The following is a 22337-nucleotide window of genomic DNA, read 5'->3' on the forward strand; positions in this document are numbered from 1 at the left end:
ATTCAGCTGTGCAAAACACCTAGCACCATTTTCAAGGCAGAGCTCCTCCTCAGAGTTGCAGTTTCCAAGTTTCTGAACGTCAACCTCACCTCTACTCCCCCACTCAGCTCCTTCAGACTAGCCAGCAGTAATTAGCAAACACCTGGAGTAAACTGCACATCTGCTGAGCTCAATATACCTTCTTCTTCTCACTACAGTGGTGGTAAGAACGTTGTTAAAGGGTTAGTAGAGGAGCCATGTTGTGATGACTTCCTGAAGGCGGAGTTTCAGAAAGAGCAGGAGTTTCTTAAAGAGCCAGAGGCCCAGTTTCTAGGCGCTAAATTACAAAAACAAATTTCCTTTAATTAATGTTTGATATACATAGCATTTTTATAACAACTGAATGTAAAATAGTGACTTGACTGTGGTATAAATTGATACTATGTGCCTGGAAAACACATAATTCTTCCCCTTTATTTAAGACTATAAAATAATTGCCGTTTTCTTCCAAGCAGAACATGTAAAAAAAAAAAAAAATCTTCTACTATTCACTGAGAAATTGTTATTTTTCTCCTTGGTGTGAAAATTGAAAAATAACAGATTAAAAACATAGTTTCCAGGAAACTATGTTTATACTGGAACTCTGTACATGTATCTAAACTGAGGCAGTTTTGAAAATTCCTCAGTTTAATAAGTTTTCAGACAAAGCACCATGAAAGAACCAGAAAACCTGCAAAGTCTTTATTTGTGCTCCGCGATGCAGGTCTAGACATTTTGTGCTAGAAATTCAATTGAATTCTCCAATGTGACCTTGTTATTTTAGTGGCGATGCCTCCCAGTTTCAAACAGTGGCACGCATTGAGTCACACTGGAAAAGCAAATGTATGTTAACCAAATCGCTTATTTTCTTTCACAACTGTGAGCTTTTTCTTTTTTTTTTTTTTTTTTTTTAGAAAATGTGTCTGCGTAAAATCCCTTTTAAGATTACAAACATGTTGTAGCTCTCTGTTTTCATTCTTTTAAGCAGAAATCCTTGAAGGTGTTTGCAAATTTTTAAAGGAAAACAATTTTTTTTAACTTTATGTTCCAGATAACAAAATAATTCCTCCTTCTCCAAAATCCATGGTAATCACTGCTGAATTTCTAATATTTGTCACGTTTAGCTTTTCTTTAAAAAAAAAAAGAAAACATTATTTAACTACTTGCTCTCGAATGTAGATGTGAGGTTGTGCTGTCTTGATGGGCAACAATTGTTTTTTTAGTCATTCTGCCTTAGTTTATTTATTGCAGCTAATATCGTCATCCTAAAATCCGATAACAATGTTTCCATAGTGATTTTCTGATATTTTGCAGGATTAAATGGGAACAAGCTGACATTTATTTTTTTTATATATATTGACATTCTTTACAATACAGAAGTGTTTAGAGAAAAAATAAAACAGGATTTTACTGGTGAAATGCCCTAAAATCATTGCATTCTGCTGAGATTCACATTTATATACTTCCTAAGTCAGTAAGATGCAACTAAATATTGCAATATGGAGAAGGTATGACGTAAGTAACCATGGGGAACAAGCGCCACGATAGTATAGCCCGTACGAAAAGAAAAAATAACATCTGTTTTAAGTCTGCTTTGGTGTAAGAGGAAACATTGTTTATTACATGGTGGTATTAAATCATGTGGCATGAATTTAGGAGGAAATGATCAAATCAACAAACATGTCAGGAGGAAAAGAGGTCTGTGTTTCTAAGCTAGCTACTTCCAGCTTGTGTAGATACTGCTTTCCAGCCCCAACTAGGCGAGCTGCTTCCACAGACAAAACAGGTCGACTTGAACAAGTAGAAGCCATGGCTACACTAGCAAAATCAACTTGGGGAAACTATCAATAATCCGTGTCGCGTCTGACATCCGTCATGGCGCCTCCACATGATCAGGTGACTTAGTTGCAAAGAATCAATAGTCGGCCAAGTTATGAGCTGTGTGGTTCCCCAAGCAAATAGCCTGACTGGTACACCTGCTAATATCAGCTTTTTGTGTGTTACTGTTACTCCTACTCATTTAAAATCAAACTATTCCTTATTAATTCAAGTGTTTTGATTCCTCGTGGTTTATCTGGGTACATATTCATTCCTTTCTCAAGCCATTTTATTTTATTTTTTTATTATTATCAGCCTCCTTCACAGAGCAGCTCGTCCGCATTCTTTCAGGTCTTGAGTTCTGAAATGAAAAGTGCAGGGTCAAGAATGTACTTTTTCATAGCAGTGACCCCGTGTGACAGCAGCACTCTGTGAATACAACCATCCGGAGCCGCTGCCGCTGCAGGGTCTTCCCTTTCAAGGAGGCTGGGTTTGCCCTTGACCTGCGGGGGACTGACATCTCTTTTACCTCGTCTCTTTCAGCGTCTTTCTCGGTGTGCGCCTTGGCAAGCAGGTTAATAATGCTTTCTGGCTCCGAATTGAGGACTGTTTGAGTGTTTCATGTGCGCCAGGGCCCTTCTTGTTTTTTTTTTGTGTGTGTGTGTGTGTGTTTTTGCGCATGGGTTCACTTGGATTTGACCTCGACCAGCTGAGTTCCCTACAGCCTTCTTCCTCGTCCTTCTGCCAGAGCGCAGGGCTCCGGTCGTTGCCTGGACCGGCGCCAGGCTGTGTGTGGTCAGCACCACGCTGTATCTGGTGCCAGGGACGGTCCCAGCTTGTAACCAGCGTACTTCAAAGCTAGTCAGCAGCTAGCTTGTAGCTAATGGCGAGACAGAGGAGACAAAAATAGGAGCTTACCAAGGTTTCAAATATTGTGTTCCACCAATCTCACAGTCCAAAGCAACATTTACACTTTTTAATACTACTTTCAGTACATTTCTGTACCTGGATATACACTCCACGTGTCACCAACATGTTGGCTGAACAGAATTATCCACACAGATATCAATCTACACCTGCTTCTTTCAAGGGCTGATTCAATTTCAGGATAGCCGCTGGACATGTTTTTGTGTTGGCGTGCGCGTGTGTGTCTGTTGCGAGCGTGAAAAGTACGCAGGCTTCCTCCTCTCTTCTTCTATTGTGGATTAAAGTCTGCATACCCACATCATTCAAATATTTTTGAGGAACAAGCTTTGTGAGAAGCCTTTCATCCCTGATAGAAATAGCGGAGGACAACAATGAATTCCATCATGCGAGTCTCACAAACGCCAGCGCAGACATCCCGGGCCGCATACTTTTAACGAAGCAGATATTCACACACACTATTCAATTAGAGAAGTGTTAGATTGCGCATATCTTCCCAACAGAATATGGACGATTTTGAGTGTTTTTAAATACATTTGTTCGTGTTAGCCGTGAAATAAGGCTTTTTTTGTTTGTTTGTTTGTTTGTTTTGTCATGGTTGGTATTTTAAGCTATTCATGATGTAGCCAAAGAACCAAAAACTAATTGTAAAAAACACCTTTTAGTATTGTTTGAAAATGAATAAATATGTGTGGAACATTACATTGTTTTATTGCTTTGGATTAAAAATACATAATAGAGAAGCACCAATCAGAGGTTATGATAAGCCGATACCAGTGTTATGAGCCAATAACTGGGCATTTCAAATGCTTTACATCATAAAAACATTTAAAAAAACGTAGTAGAATCACCAAATGTGAAACCAGAAACAAACCCCTCAACAATGAATAAAACCCAAGAAGAAATGTATCAAACTTTATTTTCTGCTATGTTTTTATTTTTGAACTGTTTAAAATGTAGTTCATCATATCTAGACAAATTAAATGTACTAGATATAACAGATGTTAAATCATTTATTCATTTATTGTTACTATCCAGAAGACTTTCAGTGACTGAGCAATCAATATTTGTCTTAGGACCAGAGGTGACGTCACACTGTGTGAGAAAGCGGAGTAATCTTTCCTCAGGGCTTCACTAATCATTCAAAAAAAAAAAAAAAAGACAAAATGATAATGCAGTAAGTATTTTAAAACTGTCTTTTTATAAATTGACGTTTGGCACAGTTAGCAAGGTTAGAGTTACTAGTATTTAGAATTGTTGTGTATTTTCTGTAGAGTAAATTGGCCTTTATGTTAGCTGATTTTAAAAAGACTTCCTTTAGATCTATGATAGAATTGAACTTTTCAAAAGGATAGAAACGAACAAATTTGGAATAATACGGTCAGCTTCCTGTTATTTGCTTTTATCAAATGCTATCCTAACGGAATATCTCACATGCCTCTATAGAAAATTGAATCTTCTTTCCTGAAGCGCCTAAAACTTTTTGTGGTTCCCTCGACTTCCTTTATGCTCAGTTATTTTCATGGCGAAAAGAACTGAGTCTTCTCCTCTCAGTAACAAATTGCACACCGGAGAGAGTTGTTGTAAGTGAGACTTGTTGAAGTCTAGGTGTGGTGCATTCACTGATGATGTGGAGGGGGAAAAGTCGGATTCTTTTGCTTGCGTAAAAACCGGACTAATTCCGTCACCAACCCTTTTCTGAGCATTTCCACTGCAAAACAGTTTTCAATAATTTACATTAATTGATATGTGTAGTGCAAGACTTGAGTAATAAAAATAGTGTTTTACGTTTCAGAGTGGCACTGAATAGATTTTTCAACACTTTTTGAGCTTGTAGTTTGAATTTACCCCATTCAGATGTATTTCTGTATAATATGGCTGTTTGTGGGCAAAGGATTACTGTATTGTGTGAAGTGTGCGCCTCTGTTTTGCTCATACATGTATGTGTATGTGGGTGGATGGATGGGGAGGGGAAGCTTGTGTGGCCTTGTGTCTGGTACTAACTCATCCGGCTATTAATTGTGTTAGCACCGCAGCTGTTTGCATTGGCCAGATTGAGAGCAGCGCTACAGGGCCCTTCTGCTTCCCTCCACTGGGATGAGCTTCCAGACCTCCTCATTCCCACTGATCCCAACAATGCTTTTCATTTCCAGTTCCATCTCTGTCTTTTCTATTTTGTGTGTGTATTTTTTTTTTACGTCCACTTTTCAATTTGTGTTCGAATCTGCGCTATATTTCAATTTTCTTCAGACCAGGCTGTTACTTCCTATGTTTCTTTTGTTTTGTTTTCTAATTTGGAATAACTAAATGTATATCATCAGCTTTAATTCATCTTCTGTTAAATTTTGAAGGTCGCCCTAATCTTCTCCAGGCTTATTACCAACAGTGTGTCAGTTTTCTGCAATTTGTTGTAAATTTGTCAATTTTGTGAGCTCAAAAACACAATGTTCTCAAGAGCTCCTACATTTTACCAGGCGATGAAATAAATTGCTCTATTTCACCAAAACACCTAAAACAGTGTAGCACTGTTCAACCATTTCTCCTCTGATTCAGATTATTAATAGCCGATATTTATTTTTTGACACTTTTCTTTTTTATGTTGCTATAATTCTATTTTTAGTACATAAAAAACATAATAAAGTCGAACCCCAGTAATGCTAGAGCAGTTGGGCATTCAAACAACCTTGGTATTGGTTGATGGCATCTCCAATCAAAAAATACTCCTTCCATTCAGTGAGCTGGCCCGACCAACCTGTCTTTAGTTATGTGGCTGGCTCGGTCCAACAGGTTGCCATGGCTCCAGTCTCGGCTGCCCATCTGCCCCTGGCATCTGTCCGCACATCTGCCTCACCGTTGACAGCCAGGGAGGAACCTAAGGAGAGCCTCTCCTTTAATTTCTTTAGCACTAATAACCCTGTTGGAGGTTGACTTTAGCTTTGTTGATGAACTGTGAAAGAAATGCCTTACTGTATTATTGCCGTCTTCATGCGAATACTTCTGTAGTATTTTGGTTATTATTGTAAGTGGGTTATTAAACCCCTTAACTGTCAGCCCCAAAACACTTCCATGCAAGCCAATGATTCCATGAGGACACCGGCGTCCTATTGACAGTGAAGTGGTTCGAATTCACAAAATTAAATGTGCTATTAAATGTATGGTAGCAAATCTGTAAAACCCCAATAATTATGTTAAATGCAGTAAAGGAAATGATCTGGTCTAATTTGGGGAACAATTGGAGAGACGTCAACAGTATCCTTCGAGAAGCAATTGTGGCTGCCAGTCAATCTCAGAAGAGTAATGCGGCCATTTTCAAGCAACTTGCATTTTATTCCGTAGTGAGAATAATTATTAAATTAGAAGACATTTAACTAGAAAATCTTAATAGTAAATGCTCCAACCAATCTCAGATAAATTACAAACACCTCATATCTACAACACATCTCATACTCTAATAGCCTTTTTGTATATTAAATGTTAACGTTCCTCTCTGTGCCAAGGTGTTGCTTGTTTGGGAGAGTTGCCAGGAGAATAACAGCTCAGTGTTTTCAAAAAAATACGGTGGTAAATGGTTATATAGAAAAAGCTTGTCACTTAAAGTATTTGCATATTATTTTCTGAAAACTTTGTATTAAATCCTGTTTCTATTCTGATCATTGTTTTGACTCCTGACTTGTGAAATATGACAAATTATACCCTGAGCTGGCAAAAAAAACAACTCTAAATGACTTATTGCCGGTAGATATTATGTATTAGATTAATAAAAAAAACATTTCCTTGAAGTAGACCATGAAGAAAGAATAGAGAATCACTGGAAACCGCAGGTTGTCAAGCCAGGCATGAAACGTTCCCCTGACCTTCATAAAATGTCCTGCATCAGAAAGAGTTGCATTTTGCACCTGGAGAAAATCGAAATGTAAGAAAGGCAGGCGGCAAAAAGAGCAGCACCAGTTTCCTTTCAAAATATTGTCTGGAGTCTGGTTTGTGTTTTTGGAAATGATAATGATAATGTTCATATACATAAAGCTTTAAAACTATATAATAATGTAGAGCTGTAGAAAGAGGAGTGCAGTTTCTTTTTGCCTTGGCTGCATTTTTATGTTCAGATCTGTTCCAGTTCGTTCCGTACTCAACAATGCAGCCGTCATCAAAGTTTATCTGCCTGGTAGTCTGTCATGTCTTCACCTAACACACATGCATTGTGTGAGTAATTTGAGCTGCTTCCAGCCAGGATATCATCCAACAATGAAAAGGTGTGAAAAGGCCTTCACTAAACCCAATTATAGATTCATCTTTTGTTCATGTTTCTTTTGTTTCTCGGCTCATTGTGTGAGGGAGTTCTTTTTGACATCGTTGAAAGTACTCAATGTTTGTTGTGTTGTCTGCCAGTATCTTTGTTTTGTAAAATGTGGAATATTCACTCCCAACACTGTCTGTTCACCGTACTGTTTTTTAAAAAAAATCTCTTTTCCAGACTTTCTGTTTCTCTGTTCTTCTTCTTCTTATTATTATTATTATTATTATTTTGTCTGATCTCAGAGTTTCGTTCTGTTGCAGAGCTCCACGCTTCAAGGGCTACCAACAACAAGACAGCCAGGAACTTCTGCACTACTTGCTGGACTCCATAAGAGTAGAAGAAACTAAAGTAAGTTTACAATTTGTGAATTCAGAATCCATTTTACAAGGAGTCTTTTGCTAAGTTCATTCAAGGTCTGGTAAGGTTTTAGGATGGCAACTGTCAGTTATTTTTGATGATTAATTGAATAAAAAATGGTCTTGTCCTGCAGATTTTTTAGTTTGACCTTACAATAGTAGAAATGCATGAAAAATGACAATAACACATAAATAGAAAAATGAACATTTTCATGGTGTAGTGCCTAAAATGCAACTGCACCTTTCCTTTATTGGATGCTTAATAATTTGCAGCAAAGGGTGCATCTACACCCAAAATAAATATTTCTAACATCAATGTGAAAAGCTCAGCCCTTTCTGCTTGACGTAACATCAACAATGTAGGGTTGATCTGTTCATTATTTTGGATTAACCAATTAATAATTGGTTAACAAAAGGTGCTTAATAAGAGATGCTCTTTCAGCAATGCTCTTTCAGAGATGTTCTTTCGGCTCTTCTTTTAGCCTGTAACAATTGATTACTAAATTAGTGATAATTATTTCAAGAATTTATTAATCTAATTAATCGATTCTTTCTTACTTACTCACTTACTTTTAGATAAATTCATGTATCTGAATGTAGGGCATTAATAATCCTCCCGCGATATTAGCGTGATGCTCAGGATGGGCCTGGTAAATGTCACGGTCGGACAGCGGGGAGTCAGGGGGTGGTGTCCCGTCAGACCGTCAGTTCCCGAAACCACACAAAAAAAGCTTATAAAATGCATGTGGGGTCAGTGCAACCCCCCCTGGTCTGCGCACAGTGTAAGAAGCTTGTGGGTTACACTGTGACCTCTGTCTCTTAACATCTTTGTCTTGTAAGATCGCAAGAGGGTTAAAATACCTTCAATTTATTAGAAAAATGTAAGTTGGCCTTAAACACGCTAATCAGAGGTCTTAAATTTTGTGGTGGCAGGATTATTTTGTATTTTTTTCATGAAACTTCTCCATCAGACAAATGTTTGAGTCGCATGCAGACATTTTCATTATGTTTTGACTCGAGGTGGATGAGGCTATCGCTAACCAACTGCTAACATACCCTTCATAGCTTGCTAGCTAACTTTTTGCGTCTGTAATAGGTATTGTAAATTTATTGCTAGTTGGCAGGATGACATTTGTCTTTGCCATTGGCTCACTTCTGTTGCCAACCCAAACGATGCAACATTCATTCTGTGCAAAAAAAGCTTGACGCTACCATTACTGTTTTCTTTTGTACATTTCTGTCATGATACAAGTCTTAAATTTTATTCATAATTGTTTTTAAAAACCTTAAATCTGAGTTGGTGAAACCTGCAGAAATCCCGATGTGTTTTTGTTATTTTTTGGCAAACACGGAGGTCCCCCACCTTCCCTCAACCCCTCCACAGGGCAATTAGGAGACCCCACAGCATCTCTTTGGAAGGGGCCCACCAGTGCCTACGTGAACCAAGGAGGAAAAGTTAGCGGGTGTATTTAGTAGTCAGCCTCAGGCCCAGGAGGAGCCACAGGCTGGGCTCCCTCTGCTCCCATTCAAACTTGTGAACGCCAACAGTTGTGCCACTTAGGGGGCTTGCAAGTGGCACTACCGGCATCATTGTGTTATCTTGGGAAACCCACAGCTGCTGAATGAGCTCCAGGGCCGTTCCATTGTGCTCGAGGGTCACCCAGAGCCCCCTCCAGCACACACACACACACACACACACACGCACGCACACACACACAATCACCGCCAATCCAATCAAGGAAGCAGAAAAGGAGGGTGTGGGGGGGCACCTCTATTCATCCACTCAGAAACTCATTTTTACAGCAAAGATACAGTGGCATTGTAAACCCCAAATTGTGGAATATTTTTAATTGAACGCACACATTATCCCAGTTTCCTTTCTAATGACCGAGTGGATAATAGAAAGCAATCAAAGTGGATTTGGTCGCTTTTGCGTGCCAACAGCAAATTTTAACCACAGTTTGAAATTAATCCGTCTTAATAATCGAAGAAAAAAATGAAATAAAACCGCAACTCAAACGACGGAACAACCCGTGCTTTCCTTGACCGCCGGGTCAGGAAGAGACCCGTGCATTTCCCACTAGGAGGTCACAGAGCTTCAAGTAGCCCCAAGTGTTTGTGTTGATCGCTCATTAGGATCAGCGATCTGAATATGCTAATTCGGGCCCAAGCAATTATCGGCAATTAACCAAGAAGGGGAATATTTCTCTCTTCCGGCGCTTCTTCGCCTCCATCTTCACGTTAGCTTCCATGTACCAGTCCGACGACCCCCACTCCTCCCCTCCTATCGTCTCCGGGACAGTGCACCCTTTTATTTTTGGGAGGGAAAGGAATCGCAGGGAAGGGGGTTACTGGTAATTAATTAGTAGGCGAGCCACAGCCTGGTTTGACTTTGGTGGGATTAGCAGGGGCTTTTTGACCTAAATAGCCAGTTTGGTGCGTGGGTCCCGGGACAATGGGGGTCAGTGGGGCTGATTGGTCATGACTCAGACATAGACCTCGGCCAATTATCTATTGATTGGTGCTTTACAGTGGCTGTGCCTCTTCACAGCTCTCTCACCAACACACTCACTGACCATGTCACCTTCAATGAGAGGGGCCCTACCTAAAACCTACACACACACAGTTCATTATGAGATTTACATGGTAACAGTTGTAGACAAGCACAATAATTATTTTACACTAATGATGCCTATAATGGGTATACCTGTCAAACTCAGCTGCAGGCTAGATTCTGATATCTCGCTAATTTGTATAATAATAATAAATACTTTAACCCCAACCGCCCACATATCATCACGGATGAAAAAGGATGTTTAGTTTTGCACTTTGTTTATATTTCTGAACAGCATTTTAAAGTTTAACTGTCACTGTTTGTGTTTTTCTTTTGCTTGCAGAGAGTGAAAGCGGCCATTTTAAAGGCATTTAACAATCCAACAGAGAAGACGGCTGATGAGGAGACCAAACGCCAAGTCAAAGGTTGAACAAACAGCGCTACAAAGATGTCCAAGACCAATAGTTCCACCTGGTGGTGGTAAATAAAAATGCAGTCACAAGTCAAGTCAGAAGATAGATTTTAAAAAAAAGATGCGCAAACACTGTTCCACTGTTTTTTTTGTCTTACTTTCTGATGTTTTTGTAACCCATCTTAATTTTGTAAATTGTCCCTTTCTTCTTTAAAGCAGGTTTCAATTATTATGTGTCTGAACACTGACCTGTGCTAAGCTAAAGCATTTTATTAGCAATACAAACGCTGGGAAACATAAAAAAATGTTTCTTTTTTCATCAGCATATGGAAAAGAAGGTGTGAAGATGACCTTTGTTGACCGGATCTTCGTAGGCGAGCTTACCAACACGATAATGTGTGAAGAGTGCGAGCATGTAAGTGCATGTGGCAGGGACAAAAAAAAAAGAAGAACAAATGGCCGATGAAGCAGCATAGTTTCACGTGTTGTGCTGGATTCAGCCACCATGTAGGACAGAAGCAGCTATTTAATTTGTCGTGAACTTTGTCCTCCTCTTAATTGTTTAGTTTTAAGTGGTTGCTAAGGAGGGCTATTAGATTTCCAGCTGCAAAAGCATTCCTCATTAGCCTCATTTGTGGCGGATATTTGTTGGGGTTTTTTTGACCCGAAGTCAAGACAGCTTTAAAAAAAAAAGGAATCATCTTCTTTACAAGGTGTGGCAGCTATTAAGCGTTTCTAAGTTAGTCATGCACGGAACAAATGGCGATGATATAATAGAATAAAAAATCAGAGGAAAAAAAAACAGGAGGCATTGATGGGGGAAAAAAAAAGTGAAACAAAAAGCACTTCAAGGACCAGCTCCAACACCAACTGTTTACACCAGGCACTTACTGTAAGAGCTGTGGCTGTTTAAGAGAACGAATGCCACCATGAAAAATAAAAAAAGGATGCTGCAAGAAGAGAGTGCCAGGTGTGTAGCTGGAGGGAAAGAGAGAGAGAAAAAAAAGGCGAAGGAAGCTGCAGCTTCTGCACTTAGATGGGTGCAAACTCTGCAGCGGAAATTTGAGCCCAAGTGGAGCTACGCTGATATGGAAAAATGAAAACCTGCATGTTTTGCTGAAATATTTGAACATGCCGTATTTTCCAGACTATAAGTCACACTTTTTGTCGTTATTTAGCTGCTCCCGTGACTTGTGTACGTTTTGCTCTTTTTTTCTTCTCACATTTCTCGATCAATGTGACTCTTATTCCGGAGCAACTTATAGTCTGGAAAATACGGTACTCGTATTTAGAAACAATTTTTGTAACACTGAAAAAAGTCAAGCATTAAAGTCAGAAATTTTTAAGGAAAACCTATAAAAAATTTAGAGACATCTACAGGTATTTGTACTTGAAATGGATAAAATCAGACATTTAAATAAAGCATTTTACATTATATAAAAATCATTACAGCAGCACTACTCAGCAGTTTGAAGGTTGTTTTTTTTTTACCTATTTGAACCATGGATATGTTATAACGATCAATAAAAAGAGCAAAATAAGCTTAAAAATAAATCAAATAATCAATTCTACAGTACAGAAACTGGTGTAGAAGTTGAGGATATTTTTAAACAGCCAGAGATCCTAGTTCTTGTTAATATAAAAGTGGCCACCATTTTTGAAGTTGTCCAAAAAGAGACTGCACAACTTTTACTTTTGTAATAAAAACACAAAGTCAGGCTAAAGTAAAGTGACTGACAAAAACCAGGCCTTCTAGATGATGCACTTTGAACATATGACTCTAAAAATAAATAACCTCGTTCCAACTGTGAAGCACGGCGGTGGAAGTGTCATGGTTTGAGGTGATTTGCCCACATTGACCATGTATCAGAGGAATGTGAGATCATCTGTTAAACTAACGTTTTTCTTATTTCATAAAACGTTTATCTGTTTTCTTCAATTATTTTTGTGGACATTTTCTGAATAAAGAGCTTAATAAACACGCGGACATGTTTTCATGTCCACATATTGGGCTTTTGTGTCATTTCTTTTCCAGATCTCAACAGTAAAGGAAGCCTTCATAGACATCTCTCTACCAATCATAGAGGAGAGGGTGAGTCATTTTGATTCATGTTCAACGCCAGCTGTTTGGTGGAATCGAAAGTCGCTCTTGTACTTGCTTTTCATGTAATATTGGCTGTTTTTCCTAATTTTTATTACATATATTTTTTTAACCCTTCCTCCGTCTCCTCAGATATCAAAACCGTCCAACCCGGGTCGCCTGGGGAAGGGCAGCCGGGAGCAGGACAGCCATGCAGCCCACAGTGAGCAGGTTCTTTCAGCAGCGCACTCTGTCAACAAGAACTCCAGGAAGCTCAGCGGACCGGTGAGGCTGCCAATGCAAACTGCTTCCTGTCGGGAAATCTAATTAAATGCATTACCTTCAACACTAAGTCACAATTATTGAGTATCTTTTTTTAGTTTACATTCAGATGTTTTTCATTTTACTTTACGTATTTTACTTACTTAACTTACGTACTTTACTTTCTCAACTTAGTTAACTTACTTACTTTACTTTACTTACTCAACTTACTAGCTTAGCTTGCTTGCTTAGGTCTGAGATTGCTAGAATCTATAAAGTATATGGAGTGTCCACAAGTAATAAAAGCTAAGAGCTAGTTACTTTCACCTTTGGAAAAATCTCATATATTTTTATTGGTCCCTCATCCTTCTCTATAAAAACAAATATCCTGAGAATCACATCATGTTTCAGAAACATTTATAATTGTGATTAGCATACATTTCAGATGTTTTTTTTTGTTGTTGTTAAAGTCTCTATTAAAAGTGAGATGAAGCTCACAGTTCTGCGTGATTGATGGTTCCAGTTCATTTGTGCACAAATCCTAAACAAAAAGCTGTTCTCCTGTTTCAGAAGCTCAGCACTAGAGTTGAATGATTAACTGTCTCAGCTGCTCATTTTTATAAAATGGCCAAACTTGTGAAAGGACCTAACCCACTTTTTGTTACTCCTCCTCCAGAAACAACTCATCAGACGACCGTCCAGCTCCGTGGAGGAGAAGGGAGCGGCCTGCTGTGCCGAGCGGGCCGAAGAGGAGGCGATCGCCGGCGGCTCGGCGCGCGGCGTCTCCGTGTGCAAGATGGCGGCGGCGGGCAGCCTGTCGGACGGCAGCGAGAGAGATTCTGGCGCCCAGGACAGCAGCAACGACGCCGACAGCGAGGCGTCCGAGAGCGAGTGGGCACCGCACGGCGGCGCCTCCGGTCACAGCCACGCCTCCACCCCGTCGTCCACCTCCACCCTCACCCCGTCCCCCACGCCTGCCTCCTCCTCCTGCCCCGCGTCGTCATCGGCTTCCGCTAAGCAGGGCGGCGCCGTGGAGCAGCTGGTCACCGCGGTTTCTAAAGTCAACCTGGGCTTCTCTTCTTCTCCGGGGGACACGCCCACGTCGGGTCACTGTGCCCCTGATGAGCTGGGGGACGTCCAGAGCCGAGACCAGCTCCACCACTACCACCACCAGGGGGCGTTCCAGGCCCTGTCCCACAGTTACACTCCTACCTCCAAAGAGTGCTCCATCCAGTCCTGCCTGCACCAGTTCACGTCGGTGGAGCTGCTGATGGGCAACAACAAGCTGCTCTGTGAGAACTGCACCGAGCGCAGGCAGAAGCAGCTGCGCAAGAGCGCCGCCGCAGGTGGGACCCAACACCCAGCACGCACGAGTAGCTCTATGTTCATATCTCAGCAAAAACAAAAAATCTTACCAAGTATTTTTGGACTAGTTTATAGTACAAATGTCTTAGTTTTGTCTAATTTCAAGTGTATTAGGATATTTTCTCTAGAACCTAGACCCAAATTCATTGGTAAAATGTGTTGTTTTTGCAATAGGTCCCTCCTCTTTCTTGACTTATCTGGCGAGTGAGTGGAAGAACGTCTCCTGCGACTAAAAAAAATATAAATCCGTGATTTTTAGCAATAAAACCAGTCGAAGTTGCGCTTTATGACCATAACATACTTTAAAGGAATTCTGCCAATGTAGATTTCCTCTGTTGTTGGTGTAAAACTACAAAATCTCACTGCAAAAATACAAAATCTCACCAAGTATTTTTGGTCTAGTTTCTAGAGAGAATATCTTAGTACACGTGAAATGAGAGAAAACTAACTCAAAAGTAACTTTTCAGCAAGATATCGAAGCTTGTTTTAAGTCAATAATTCCTTAATATTAATGAAAACATTGTAGTTTCATTGGTAAATTATTTTACTTATAACAAGACATTTGTCCCATGTCTTTAAAAAATCTGCCAGTGGACAAGTATTTTTTCATCAACGTTAAGGAATTACTTACTTAAAATAAGCTCTCACATCTTGCTGAAAAGTTACTTATGAGTTAGTTTTGTCTCATTTCACCTGTGCTGAGATATGTGCACTATAAAGTTGGTAAGATTTTCTTGTTTTTGCAGTGAACTAAGAGTAGATCTGTGATATTGTCAGTAGGATGGTTAATCCGGTGGTCTACAGCCCTGAATTGTGAGATTCCGCTCTGAAACAGGATTATAATCACTGCAGTGTCAGAGGAAGATTTCAACCTCCATGTACGTTTTACATTTGATTTCTGGATCTTCTAACACTCAATGATTATTCCACAGATAAGAAGATGGAGAAGATTTACACCAGTGCCAGGAAACAGATGCTAATATCCTTGCTGCCTCCTGTCATCACGCTGCATCTGAAACGCTTCCACCAGGTAGGACGCCTCCTGTTCAGCAACGCCCATTAGTGCTGAAATGTGGTACATATAGCTTAATTCCGTGTGTGTGTGTGTGTGGGGGGGTGGTGTGCGTGCATGCATGTGTGTGTCTGTGTAAAGGCAGGGATGAACCTCAGGAAGGTGAATCGTCATGTCGACTTTCCTCTCATCCTGGATCTGGCTCCCTTCTGCTCTGCGTCCTGCAAGGTAACATCATATTTCCATAGCTCAAAAATTCACTTATTACTCATCTTTAATTAGGGAAACGTCAATTATTTTGTACTTGTTTAAATCTACCAAGCAAATCTTTATGTAAAATAAGTCAAGCTCACTTTCGATGTATTTAGTCACCAATAGACAAACTAGTAAATTAGTAAATAGTAAATAACATGGCAGGCTGCAAAAGCCACTCTAAGAAAAAAAATTATAATAATAATTATGAGAATAAAGCCGTAATATTACAAGAATGAACTCGTATGAGAATAAAGTCAAAATATTATGACTTTATTCTCATAATTTTATAACTTTATTCTTGTAATTGTATGACTTCTCGCGATTTTTTTATGTTTTCATAGTCCGGCCTTAACACTCTCAGTATTGCCAGAGTGAATTTGTTGGTGACAACAAAATCACACACTGTATGGTATCTTTATGTTTATGTACAATTTCTGGTTAGGTTTCAACCATATAAACATTCCTTTAATAAATTAACATGACATTATTCCAATCTCTAGCGGCACAAGAATCTGACATTTCATTGCCAATTAGTCTTGAGTCTACATCTGTAAGTCTAATGTCTTTGCTCAGATTTTAATCTAGACTTTTGCTCAGTTTTTGTGTCTTTCTTTCTTTCTTTCTTTCTGTTCCTGCATGGTTTCCAGAACCTGGCTGCCGGCGAGCGCGTCCTCTACAGCCTGTACGGGATTGTGGAACACAGCGGCTCAATGCGGGGCGGCCACTACACCGCCTACGTCAAAGTGCGAGCCCCTCAGAGGAGAACGGAGCAGCGCCACAAGAACCTGTCAGGTCAGGGGTCAGCTTCTTTACAATCTGGCATTGTTCTGTGGAAACCTAGTGAAAGTGGCATCTTTTTTATTTAATTTTTTTTTTCCTTTTTCGCTCAAAGAAAACTGCGCGAAAGGTCACGGAAACCCGAAGGAAGCAAGCGTCCTTAGAATAACGTGATGTCTTCTTGGGTCAGCGATAAGAGCTGCTAATAAAAGCTCGTCTGTCACAGTTTGTTCTTCTCTCCGCTCCGGCTGCTTTTCTTCGAATTTTAAAACGATGCCGTTAGTGCGAGCGCCACACTAACGGCGCTCGCAAACTGGCATTTAAATTGTGCCTCGTGTGCCAGGTCACACTATCGAAGGCTGGAAACTCAAACAGAGCCGAGGTGGCATCCGCAAACTTTAAAACAATGCTCAAGGCCAAGGATGAATCACTGTAGTATTTACACTCTGCCTCTTTTTTGGGTAAAACTAACAGTTAACTTTTTTGCAAGATATGAGCTTGTTTTAAGTCAATAATTATTTAATGCGTTAAAAAATGTTTTTTTCACTTATTACACTTATCTTTGTAAAAAAAAAAAAATCACTTGTAAGCTAGTTTTGTCTTTTTTTTTTTTTTTTTAACTTTATTTTTATTGGAATTTTTAGAATATTTTCAAAAAAAATAAAAAAATCAAACACTACAAAAAGACAAACAAAAATAAAGCAGAACAAACAAAACAAATATAACATAGTGGGGGGGAGACTCTTATTACAGTATCACAAGATTCAAGGGTACCGTTCGTATCCAAAATTAGTCCTGTAACGTTGATGTGATGTTTATCCATTTTTCCCATTTGTCCTGGCATTGCTCTTCTTGTGTCCTCAGTCTATGTGTTAGAATCTCCATCTCATATAATGAGTTCACAGTCTGTATCCATTCCTTTCTGGTGGGAGGGTCAGATTGGCACCACTTCCTAGTTATTACCTTTTTGGCAGCCACCAACAGAATTTTAAATAAGTAACAGTCATTATTAAGAACAACATTCTCCAAAAGGCCAAGATATAAAACCAGCCCAGTCTTAGGTATTGTGTAGCCTAATATTTTTACAATCTCTTTGTGTATTTCGTTCCAGAACTGTGTAATTCTAGGACAAAGCCAAAAAACATGCGCATGGTTAACATCAAATTCTCCACAATTTCTCCAACACGGTTGGACAATAGATTTGAATTTGCTGGTAATTTTGGGTGTTATAAAAAATCTGATTATATTCTTCCAACAATGTTCTCTCCAAATTCTGGAAGAGGATGTCGTAGTTTGGGTCTTCCAGATACTAAGCCAGTCGTTTTCCGTTAGCAGGATATCTAATTCCCTTTCCCATTTTGTTTTAATATCCAGAGTATTTGTGCCTCTATTTTCCAATAGATGTTTATAAATTAAAGACACAGTTCTGTGTTTTTTACCCTTATAGGTCTCGACCAGCATTTTGACAATCCCATTTTCATTTTGGTCTACTCTGTGTTTTATCTCTTTGTTATAAAAATCCCTTAATTGTAAATATCTAAAATGATCTTGAGTACTCAGAGCAAATTCTTGTTGTAGTTCCTGGAAACTTTTGAAATGCCCATCTTTAAGGACTACACATAGAGCTGTTAAACCTCTTTCTAGCCATTGTTTAAATCTTAGGTCTTGAGTAAAATATTTATTATAGGCTGGCCATTGGATCAAACATAATTGTTCCTCTAGTTTGTATTTTCGAATTATATATAACCATTTACCCAGTGAGAAACTAGTAATAGCATTAACTTTCTCAAGTGTATTCTTGGTGGTCTCTATATCTCCAATGATACTCCGCAATTCTCTTCCATGGACTTTTTGTTCAATATTTTTCCATTTCGCTTCATAATTTATGTCACTTATATTTATTATGGGAGTTATTTGAGCAGCATGGTAATATTCTCTAAAGTCTGGTAATGCCATACCTCCCTTCTCTTTTGGTAATTGTAAAGTTTCAAATCTTATTCTGGGTTTTTTGGCGTTCCATATGAATCCAGATATAATCCGGTTCCATGTTTTAAACTGTCTGTCTGGGATTTCTATAGGTAGTGCCAGGAAAAGATATAGCAACCTTGGTAATACGTTCGTTTTTATGGTTTCAATTCTAGAGCTGAAATCTAGTGTTAAGACGTCCCACCTTCTGATGTCCCTCTTAATTTCTTGGTCCACTTTAATAAAATTTGCTTTATATAGGTCATCCATATTTTTTGTTAGCTGTATTCCTAGATATGTCATTATAGTAGCATTCCAATTTAATTTATATTGTCTACGAATCGTTTCTGATGGTGTGTAGCCGAATGTTAAAACCTGTGTCTTTTTCAAATTTAATTTATATCCTGAGTAGAAGCCAAATATCTCCAACTGTTTGATTAGACAGGGCAGGGAATTTTCAGGGTTTGATAGATAACAAATTACGTCATCCGCGAACAAACCTATTGTGTGAAATTCATTATGTATATCAATGCCTTTGAGATCATTATGTTGTCTTAGGTGTTGTGCCAGTGGTTCAATATAAATTGCAAACAGTGTTGGTGATAAACAGCACCCCTGACGTGTAGAACGTTCCAGTTTTATATTATCAGTTAGGTTTCCGTTAATCTTGATTCTGGCCACTGGTGATTTATATAAGGTCCTCACACACTGTACGGCCTTTTCATTAAAACCAAATTTTCCAAGTGCTTTATATAAGAAGTTCCAGCTTACGCTGTCGAAAGCTTTCTCTGCATCGAGACTGATTAAAATAGCTCTTATTTTTTTACTTTGAATATGGTCTATAATGTGAAGTGCCCTCCTGATATTATCCCGTGTTTGGCGACCTTTAATGAATCCTGTTTGGTCCTCATCAATGATATCTCCAATGAATTGTTCAAATCGTTTTGCTAATATTGAGGTATAAATTTTATAATCCATGTTTAGAATAGATATTGGTCTATAATCAGAGCATGTCTCACTCACCTTTTTTTTTGGAATAACTGTTATAATTGCTTCTCTCCAAGATGGAGGAAGCACTGCATGTTCCAGAGTATAGTTAAATGATTTTTCTAGTAATGGTAGGAGATCTTCACTAAAGGATTTGTACCACTCGGATGGCAATCCATCACTACCTGGTGTTTTACCGTTTTTTAACCTATTAATTGCTTTTTGTATTTCTATTCTTGTTATGGGAGAAGTGAGAAGTTTATTCTGGGTTTCTCCAATTGAGGGCAAGTCCAGTAAATCCAGGAAGGTTTCTATCTGTCCATCGTCAGCGGACGGAGGTTGACTGTATAATCTTTGATAGTACGTCCTAAACATGTCCTCAATAATTACAGGGTCGTGTGTCATTTGATTTGTTTCACCATCTTTTAATTTATAGATATTCCTATCCGACTGCTGCTTTTTCAGTTTCTTTGCCAGCAGTTTTTTTCCTTTAGGCCCGACTTCATGGTATGATTGTCTAATAAATTTTGATTTCTTTTCAATTTCATATGTAAGCATTTTATCAATGTTGTTTCTTACATCTTTTATTTTAATAAGCAGATTGGGATTTTGGGTTGATTTATGTTGTTTTTCTAGATCTATTAATTTAACTCTTTCTTTTTCATAGGCTTCCATTCTGGATTTTTTAAGAGCCACAGTTTTTGAAATCAGTTTTCCTCTTAATACTGCCTTAAGTGCGTCCCACAGTATTACCGGGTTAACCTGACCATCGTCATTCTCCTCTATGTAGGTTTTGATATCATTAGAAATTTCAGTTTTGAATGTTTTGTGGTTCAGCAAGCCTACATTTAATCGCCAAGTTGTTTTGCGTTTACTGGAAAGTAAGTTAAGTTTTAATGTTAGGGAAGAATGATCAGATATACTTGTTTCTTCTATTTTACATTCCTTTACTTTATATATGTCAGATTTATTCATGAAAAGGTAGTCAATTCTGGAATAACTTTTATTGGGCGCAGAATAGTGGGTATAATCCTTTGTTTTAGGGTTTAATTCCCTCCAGACATCAACAAACCCAAATTCTTCAAGTGCCAGTTTAAATTTTTTTGTAGTTAAATTTTGTTGTTTTTTATCATTTGTTGTATCAAGCTTCGTGTTCAATATCATATTGAAATCTCCTCCCAAGATCAGCATTCCCTCTGTTTCCATAATTATTTTATTGAGGAGATTATTAAGAAATTGAATATTGGTGTTTGGGGGGTTGTAGACATTGACCAGTGTTACCTTTACGTTTTCAAGAGTCCCCTTCACTATCACATATCTCCCTTCTTTATCTGATAGATCATGGCTGCAGTCAAATTTTACTGAGTCATGAATTAAAATTGAAACTCCTCTTTTGTTTCCAAGTCTGAATGAGCTATAAAATGTATTTGAGTAGCCAAAGCCCCTCAGTTTTTCATGTTCTGATTTAGACAGGTGTGTTTCCTGTAAATAAATTACCTGCGCATTCTCTTTTCGCATTTTAGTTAAAATTTTTTTGCGTTTTATAGGATTGTTCATACCGTTCACATTCAACGAAACAATCTTGATACTATCAACCATTATTTAGTTTAGAAAGGTCACCCTTTGATATCAGAAAAAGAACCCCCAACAAATAACTAAACGAGCTATTAAAACATAGATGAACAAATAGAACAGAAACTTCCAAAGGTAGAGATGTGTAAGGACATCCCTCCAGGTCCCTGCTGGTGGGAGGAAGGCAAAACACCACCCTAAGGTGGGGGCCCTCTCTAGTAGTAGCCTGAGGTCTACTTATACTAGATAAGTCCAACATTTGGTAAACTCTGCAACATTTACTCCATTCGGTATTTGGTTAAATATCTAACAAAGACCTATAACAGATAACTTTGGTAACAGAAGCTCTTATAATAATGCGAACCTATGGTTCAATGTTCAGTCACTGGTCTTCACGTCTGAACTCGGTAAGCTTCTCCCTCGCGCGTTGACCTGCATCGGTGTTGATAATCCGTTTCCATGGCAACAGTGAGTCGAGCCTCTCCTTGGCCAATCTTATCTTGTTTTCTTTTGGAACCCAGGTCAAGCCGAAGCCTCTCTTGATCATATCCGATGCCGTTTCGTCCGCGTTCTCATAGGTCCGCACTCCAGAGTCCCAGAAGATTCTCATCTTTGTGTACGGCGTCTGGAATCTGATACCTTTCTGTTTCAAAGCTGCCTTTAATGGGCCGTACGCTTTGCGTCTTTCTATGACATCCGAAGCATAATCGTTATCAAAATAAAGACGTTTGCCTTCCATCTCCATTTTCTGCTCCCACGCTTTCTTTAGAATAATTTCTTTAGTATTGAATTGCAAGAAATTCACAATTATAGATCTCGGGGCTTTGTTAGGAGGCGGTCTGGGTACCAAAGCTCGGTGTGCCCGCTGTATCTGGAGTTCACTTCCATCTGGTAACTTCAGCTGTTTATTTAGCAAATCGGTGACAAACTCTGAGACCGATCTACCTTCTTTGCCTTCCGGAACTCCATAGATACGAAGATTATTTCTCCGGCTTCGACTCTCCAGATCCACAAGTTTGTCGTTCATAGCTTTGTTCCTTTCTAATGTCTCAAGCAGCTCATTTTTCATTTCGAAGCACGCAGCTTCCAGGTCAGCCACTCGGGTCTGTATCTCGGTGATACTGCCCTTCTGGTTCTGCAGCTCGCACATCATTTCCTCCCTGAATCTGCTGAGATCTTCCTTCATTGTGGCTTTTACATCTTCTTTGAGTTTTTCTATGTCGTGCTTCATTTCGTTTTTAAACTCTTTTAGTTCTTTTGAAAGCGTCTTGATACCCTCCAGCAACGCGTATTGCTGTGAGTCAAGGCTAGCCTTCCTCGTGGTAGCATTAGCTTCATCTCCACTAGCATCTCCCGACTGTTCGTCATTTTCTTGTGTTTTAGTCGTTTTCTTTTCGGTCTTGTTAGTTTTCGGCATTTTCCCCCTTTAAGTGATTTAGCCTGTCGTTTTGATAATTATCTGAATTAAGCGAGGGGGAAAAGTTTAATTACCGTCACGGAGGAGCCTGTTTTTATGCGGCCATCTTGTTGCAGCGTTGACCCGGAAGTCTCCAAGCTAGTTTTGTCTTATTTTAAGTGTAGTAAGATATTTCCACTAGAAACTAGACAAAGATCCTTGGTAAGATTTTGTGTTTTTGCAGTGCAGGATGGATCTGATTACCTTTAAGAAATATAATTGTCATTTAAA

General features: G+C 39.0%; 1 protein-coding gene across 4 annotated transcripts in view; it reads left to right on the top strand.

The window, feature by feature from the left end:
• The window catches only part of usp45 (ubiquitin specific peptidase 45), a 43419-nt gene that overhangs the window by 18657 nt on the left and 2425 nt on the right, over positions 1–22337 (top strand). For 2 of the 4 annotated variants that reach the window (XM_014471900.2, XM_023330731.1), the window contains exons 9-17: positions 7315–7402; positions 10308–10389; positions 10700–10791; positions 12412–12468; positions 12610–12741; positions 13394–14063; positions 15015–15112; positions 15236–15322; positions 15997–16141. In XM_014471900.2, the coding sequence (XP_014327386.1) occupies positions 7315–7402; positions 10308–10389; positions 10700–10791; positions 12412–12468; positions 12610–12741; positions 13394–14063; positions 15015–15112; positions 15236–15322; positions 15997–16141 (1451 nt within the window). Of the gene's footprint in view, positions 1–7314; positions 7403–10307; positions 10445–10699; positions 10792–12411; positions 12469–12609; positions 12742–13393; positions 14064–15014; positions 15113–15235; positions 15323–15996; positions 16142–22337 lie in introns of those variants that run through there. The other 2 variants (XR_002752531.1, XR_002752532.1) reach the window with 2 other exon arrangements.

Source organism: Xiphophorus maculatus, chromosome 3 (genome assembly GCF_002775205.1).
Source record: "Xiphophorus maculatus strain JP 163 A chromosome 3, X_maculatus-5.0-male, whole genome shotgun sequence".
Taxonomy (NCBI): domain Eukaryota; kingdom Metazoa; phylum Chordata; class Actinopteri; order Cyprinodontiformes; family Poeciliidae; genus Xiphophorus; species Xiphophorus maculatus.